Here is a 6792-nt window from a genome sequence, read left to right as displayed (position 1 = left end):
TCTTTTGCTCATGATGGACTCTTGGGAAGATGCTCCAGAAGCAGGGTATGATGTTTTGTATCAGATCCCAAGTCCACCGCTGTGGCAAGTGATGACAGTTTCCAGATAGACAAGGCCCTGAAATCCTTTTTTCCTTCTGTCTCTTGTGCCCCATTGGTGTCCCTTCTACGGAGGCTTCCTAAATGGACCTAATGGTTAATAATTCTCCTGCTAATGCAGGTAGTTGTAAGAAATGTGGGTTCAATCCCAGGGTTGGGAAGATCCCCTGGATGAGGGCATGGCAATCCACTCCAGTATTCTTGCCTGGAGAAACCCATGGGCAGAGGAGCCTGGTGGGCTACGGTCCTTAGGGTCACAGAGTGGGACACTACTGAAGCGACTTGGCACGCTCTACGGAGTTTAGAAGTCCAAAAAACCCTACAAAGTTCAGATAAGATTGGAAGTAAAAAAGTATCTTTATTGCTTTTTTTTTCTGATTACAAAAGTAATAAATATGTACTATTTTAGGAATTTTGGGGGTTTTCTAAAATGCAGCTAATACATATCTAATGCGGGAAATGGAGGAAAGGTATTAATAGAGCACGGGCATCTGATCCCTGCCTTGTCTCTTTTTCATTAAATCTCATCCAGAATGATCGCTGAGGGGACCAGATTTGAACTTTGAACTCGAGTGGTAGGTAGAGAATGACCTCAATCGTCCCTTTGAACAGTTGCAAATCAGATCATCAAGTCCTAGGGGGAAAATCCTGATAAACCAAAACACCTCACAGCCCTGCGGCACAGGATTGAAAATTTCGGTCAGATTAAAAAAAAACAAAGAAGTTCCAGGGAAAGAGTACATCACCAAAAGAACAACACAGGAAGCTGAATGGAGCTCTTCTCCAGCTCTTTATTGTTCTTTCACGCTGTCGACACTTCCTGTGGCCAAGTGCTTTTATCTAGTTTTCACACGTCCCTCCACTTGAAGAGGCTGTCCACTCGCTTCCTTTCACTACCCACTTCTCCCAATCTTAGCCGCAAACGCTAGGTTCAACCACGCACTTGAAAGGGTGTACAGGGATTTGTCTATCCAGCCCAGCCGGGTTTCGGTCCCTGAAATACACAAGTTCAGAGCGACCCCTCTGCGGAGACACCTTGCGTGCGCGCAGGCTGGGCAGGCGTGGGCACGGAGTCGAGGAGAGTCGGTTTCAAGCTTGTGGTTCGCTCCGCCGCGGGAGGTTCGGGAGGAGCCGCCCACCGCCCCCTCCTCGGGGCTTCGACAGCCCCGCCCCGCAGTTCCCGTCACGTGCCGCCGCGCCGCCCAATCAGCGCCTGCAGCGCGTGGGCTCGGGATTCAAACTGCGGCGCCTGGGACTCTCGGGGATCGGCGCTGGTCGCCGCCGTGGCGTGCGGGCCCATGGAGCACCGCATCGTGGGGCCCGGGCCATACCGGGCCACCAGGCTGGTGAGTGTGCGTGCGGGGGTCTGGGCGAAGCGAGCCCCCGGCCTGCGGGCCGACCGCTGGCTCGTCAGTCCTCGCTTCTCTAGAGCTAGTCGGGCCGAGTTCTGGAGGCGGCGCTTGTTTCAGCTTGTGAGGCCAAATTTTAGATGATGCCTAAAGAAACGCTAGCTCGGCCGCGGGCCCAGCCCGTCGAGGGTGGGCGCAGCTTGGATGCCGAGACGGTGGCTGGGTTCTCGCCAGTGAACGGCGACTCCGGGTTTAAAGCGCCCGGAAGAGAACGATGGCACCCTCCTCCCCTTTCCTGGTCCTCCGGAACCCTACATCCCCCGCCGGGAAAGGAAAGACGCAGTCAGTCCGTCACTTTCGGGCCACCAGCCGCCCGTTACGGGCAGGGCGTGTCATCCTGAGTGTCACTTGTGGTGACACTTGAGGCTCTTTGCAACGGTACCCTAAACAGAGGTGGATCTCTCTGGCCACGTTTCCGGCTCCTGATGTTTCTTTTTCTATCAGCACTCACCTAAATGAAGGGGAAGGGTGGGGTGGGACGGATGGTTTGAAAGAGCCTTTACAGCTTCCCTGGGGCTCAGACGGTAAAGCGTCTGCCTGCAGTGCGGGAGGCTCGGGTTCGATCCCTGGGTTGGAAAGATCCCCTGGAGAAGGAAGTGGCAACCCACTCCAGTACTCTTGCCTGGAAAATCCCATGGACGGAGGAGCCTGGTGGGCTACAGTCCATGGGGTCTCAAAGAGTCGGACACAACTGAGCGACTTCACTTTCTTTCAGACCCCAGTGGTCCAGGGTGCTGCTTTTTTTTTTTTTTTTCCTGGGAGAAGATCGTTGATAATGAGTTCTGAGGCATACTTGATTTCTTTGTGACCTGAGACAAGTGATCTTAGCGATTTCATAATGGAGTAAGTGGAGATAATTTGGTAATGTCCAGGGTAGGTTTGGAAGAAAAGTTACGACCAACCTAGATAGCATATTCAAAAGCAGAGACATTACTTTGCCGACTAAGGTCCGTCTAGTCAAGGCTATGGGTGGTCATGTATGGATGTGAGAGTTGGACTGTGAAGAAGGCTGAGCACCGAAGAATTGATGCTTTTGAACTGTGGTGTTGGAGAAGACTCTTGAGAGTCCCTTGGACTGCAAGGAGATCAGCCCTGGGATTTCTTTGGAAGAAATGATGCTAAAGCTGAAACTCCAGTACCTTGGCCACCTCATGCGAAGAGTTGACTCATTGGAAAAGACTTTGATGCTGGGAGGGATTGGGGGCAGGAGGAGAAGGGGATGACAGAGGATGAGATGGCTGATGGCATCACTGACGCGATGGACGTGAGTCTGAGTGAACTCCGGGAGTTGGTGATGGACAGGGAGGCCTGGCGAGCTGCGATTCATGGGGTTGCAAAGAGCGACTGAACTGAGGGTCGGTTTTAGACGACTTTTTATGAAAGCTTAAAGGTGATTTGGGAGGAAGAGACTGCACTCCTTGGTCTGTCACCACTTCTGGCCACAGCTAACTTGAGAATTAGACTTATTGTTTCTGGTACCCCTAAGGGATATCCAGGAAAAGATAAGAGGATGGAAGGCATTATTGCCCTCATTTTTGCAAATAATCCACTTGAGACACCCATGAAAGGAAAGTGACAGTGAAGTCGCCCAGTCGTGTCCGACTGTTTGGGACCCCATGGCGTGCTGCGATTCATGGGGTCGCAAAGAGTCAGATACGACTGAGCGACTGAACTGAACTGAGTCTCTAAGAGTTATGGATGCTGGTGGCAGGGGACAAGTAGAGTTTTTTTAAAATAGTGTTTTCTTATCAAGTTCCATTTCACAGTGCCTCTACCACTTGAAACCATCTGGGGTCAAGGCTATTGGTTGGTCCATCTTTAGGGATGAGATACAGATTGTGCTTTATCAGGGACATTCAAAAACTTGACTCTGTTTGGGACTGCCCTGGCTGTCCCATGGTTAAGACGTTTCCTTCCAATGCAGGGACTGTGGGTTTGATCCCTGGTCAGGGAGCTAAGAGCGCACATGCCTTAGGTGCCCCCCCATCCCTCACCCCTCACCAAAAAAGGAAAAAGAACAACACTCTACACTCTCCAAACAGAAAAACATAAAGCAGAATCAACATTGTAACAAATTCAATAAAGACTTTAAAAATGGCCCACATCAAAAAAATCTTAACAAAAAAAGCAAAAAAGCTTACTCTCCTTTGTGGAGGGAAAGTAATATTCTCATACTTCAGAAAGAGAAGAGGACAGCAGTGGATGATCTCAGCAGTGGATGAATGGCATCACAGATTCAATGGACATGAACTTGGGCAAACTCCCAGAGATGGTGAGGGACAGGGAAGCCTGGTATGCTGCAGTCCATGTGACTTGGTGGCTGAACAACTGCCAATTTATTCACTGCACAGGGGAAACAGATGCTGGATCTTGGGGTGACTTGTTCACATTCTTCTAGCTTTGGACTAAAAAATAAATTACATGATAATTGAAACTTTTAAAATCTCATATTCACAGAATTGTATGAAGTAACTCTATAGATGGAGCCTGCCTATGTGAAAGACATTCTTGATTCTGAGTCACATTAAAGTATTATCAAAAGAATTTATGAAGAAAGTACTCTGTTCTTCAGAAGTTTTCAGTTCCCAAGAAGTGATTTTCAAGGCACATTTAGCCAAGACTGATCAAGTTAAATAGGAAACTAAATTATGTGAATAATTGAAGAAAACACCTCAGTTTCACCAGAATTTGCTAAGTATCAATCAGTTCTTGACTTTATTCTGTTTGAGAATCTTGAACTTAAACTCAGATTTTTGAAAATGTAGAAAGCGATAGGCTTTTTTTTTTTTTTTTTTAGTTGAGAATTCCTGATTTATTGGTGATCTCTGTAGTCATTACAGGTACTCCCCGCCACCCCCCGACCCGCCCCCCACCACCCGCCCCACTGTAAAATCTCTAAGTGTTATCAGCTTTTATCAGTTAAATCAGTTAGCCCTCTTTCTCTGCCTCAGCTCTGCTTACCTCCCTGGTTCCCAGTTTACCATTTCTGTCTTCTCCCACCATCACACTTAACCTAATCTTCAGAAAAGCTTGGGAAAAACCTAGTGGTACACAGTGAGCGGGCCTTTGCTTCCTCCTTTCATGGTTCACTATACTTTCTCAAACCATGTACAGCTCCATTTTCTAAGGTACCAAAGTCTTATCTGAAAATAACATTTTATGGACTAGGTAAATTTCTATGCCCAAAATCAAATGACAGAGTCTGTAAGTCAATTAATGGTGAATATGGAAGCTAATTAGCAACTTACTCATCTTCACTGAAATAACTTTCATTTTTGTAATCCATGTATTAAATAGTTCTATAAACATTAGTTAACAAGAAATGAGAAAGAAAATTGATTTTTCTGAAAACAGCATAAATCTACCAATCCTTTCTTTGAACTTAATTCTGAGTTGTCTGTATCTTCTGATGTAACAGGTAAACTTTAAAAGACTTACAGGCGTCATTGAATCTGAGAGTTTGAATGGGGTCTAAAGATCCCAGTTCTCTCATTTTGTTGTTATTGTTTAGTCGCCAAGTTGTGTCCAACTCTTTGCGACCCCATAGACTGCAACATGCTGGGCTCCCTTGTCCTTCACTGTCTCCTGGAGTTCGATGCGATATTGTTCTTTACAGCATTGGACTTTACCTTCACCATCAGACACATCCACAACTGAGCATTGTTTCTGCTTTGGCCCAGCACTTTCATTCTTTCTGGAGCTATTAGTAATTGCCCCCTGCTCTTCCCCAAGGGGACACCTTCTGACCTGGGAGAGCTCCTCTTCTGGTGTCATATCTTTTGTCTTTTTTTGTACCGTTCATGGGGTTTTTGCAGCAAGAATACTGGAGTGATTTGCCATCCCTTCCTCCAGGGGACCACGTTTTGTCAGAACTCTTCACTTTGACCTGTCTGTCTTGGATGGCCTTGCACAGCATGGCTCGTAGCTTCACTGAGTAACGTAAGCCCCTTCGCCACAACAAGGCTGTGATCTGTGAAGGGGACTCTCATTTTATTTAGGCCTAAAGTGGTGAACTGACATGGTCAAGTTCACAAGTTCACACTGCCAATGTGTGGCAAGTACACCTATATCTAGCACTTGTTTGTCTCTGAAGTCCCTGGCCAGTGATGTATTATAACTCCACTATCATATTTTTGATTCTAAGAAGTAAAGAAATGGAATAATGTTCAAGAGAAAAAAATAGGAAGCACATTCCAATACTCAGAAAACTAATATCACGGCATCCAGTCCCGTCACTTCATGGCAAATAGATGGGGAAACAATGAAAACAGTGAGAGACTATTTTCTTGGGCTCCAAAATCACTGCAGATGGTGGCTGCAGCCATGAAATTAAAAGACGCTTGCTCCTTGGAAGAAAAGCTATGACCAACTTAGACAGCATATTAAAAAGCAGAGACATTACTTTGCCAACAAAGGTCCGTCTAGTCAAAGCTATGGTTTTTCCAGTAGTCATGTATGGATGTGAGAGCTGGACTATAAAGAAAGCTGAGCACCGAAGAATTGATGCTTTTGAACTGTGGTGTTGAAGAAGACTCTTGAGAGTCCCTTGGACTGCAAGGAGATCAAACCAGTCCATCCTAAAGAAAATCAGTCCTGAATATTCATTGGAAGGACTGATACTGAAACTGAAACTCCAATACTTTGGCCACCTGATGCAAAGAACTGACTCACTGGAAAAGACCCTGTTGCTGGGAAGAATTTTTGGCAATGGCACCCCCCTCCAGTACTCTTGCCTGGAAAATCCCATGGACGGAGAAGCCTGGTAGGCTGCAGTCCATGGGGTCGCCAAGAGTCGGACATGGCCGAGTGACTTCACTTTCACTTTTCACTTTCATGCATTGGAGAAGGAAATGGCAACCCACTCCAGTATTCTTGCCTGGAGAATCCCAAGGACGGGGGAGCCTGGTGAGTTGCTGTCTATAGGGTCTCACAGAATCGGACACAACTGAAGGGACTTAGAAGCAGCAGCAGCAGCAGCTGGGAAGGATTGAAGGTGGGAGGAGAAGGGGATAACAGAATGAGATGGTTGGATGGCATCACTGACTTGATGGACAGGAGTTTAAGTAAGCTCCGGGAGTTGGTGATGGAGAGGGAAGCCTGGCATGCTGAGTCCATGGAGTCACAAAGAGTTGGACATGTCTGAGTGACTGAACTGACTGACTTCAACACTCAGTGTTGTGTTTTGTAATTTGACTCGTGAAGTGAAAACAGTTATCAATTACATTTTATCTATGTTATTCATCTATGTTACTGCATGTAGCAGTAGTTTGTTTATGCTCATTACC

General features: G+C 46.7%; 1 protein-coding gene across 1 annotated transcript in view; it reads left to right on the top strand.

Moving 5' to 3' along the window:
- Window positions 1-1326: 1326 nt before the first annotated feature.
- The window catches only part of DEPDC1B (DEP domain containing 1B), a 100207-nt gene continuing 94741 nt past the window's right edge, over window positions 1327-6792 (top strand). Inside the window, exon 1 of the mRNA XM_040262569.1 lies at window positions 1327-1444. Within this exon, the coding sequence (XP_040118503.1) occupies window positions 1397-1444 (48 nt within the window). The 5' untranslated portion in view covers window positions 1327-1396. The remainder of the gene's footprint in view (window positions 1445-6792) is intronic.

This window comes from Oryx dammah, unplaced genomic scaffold, assembly GCF_014754425.2.
Source record: "Oryx dammah isolate SB20612 unplaced genomic scaffold, SCBI_Odam_1.1 HiC_scaffold_20, whole genome shotgun sequence".
NCBI classification, from domain to species: Eukaryota; Metazoa; Chordata; class Mammalia; order Artiodactyla; family Bovidae; genus Oryx; species Oryx dammah.
The sequence above is the reverse complement of the archived record's forward strand: the minus strand, read 5'-3'. Positions and strand labels throughout refer to the sequence as shown.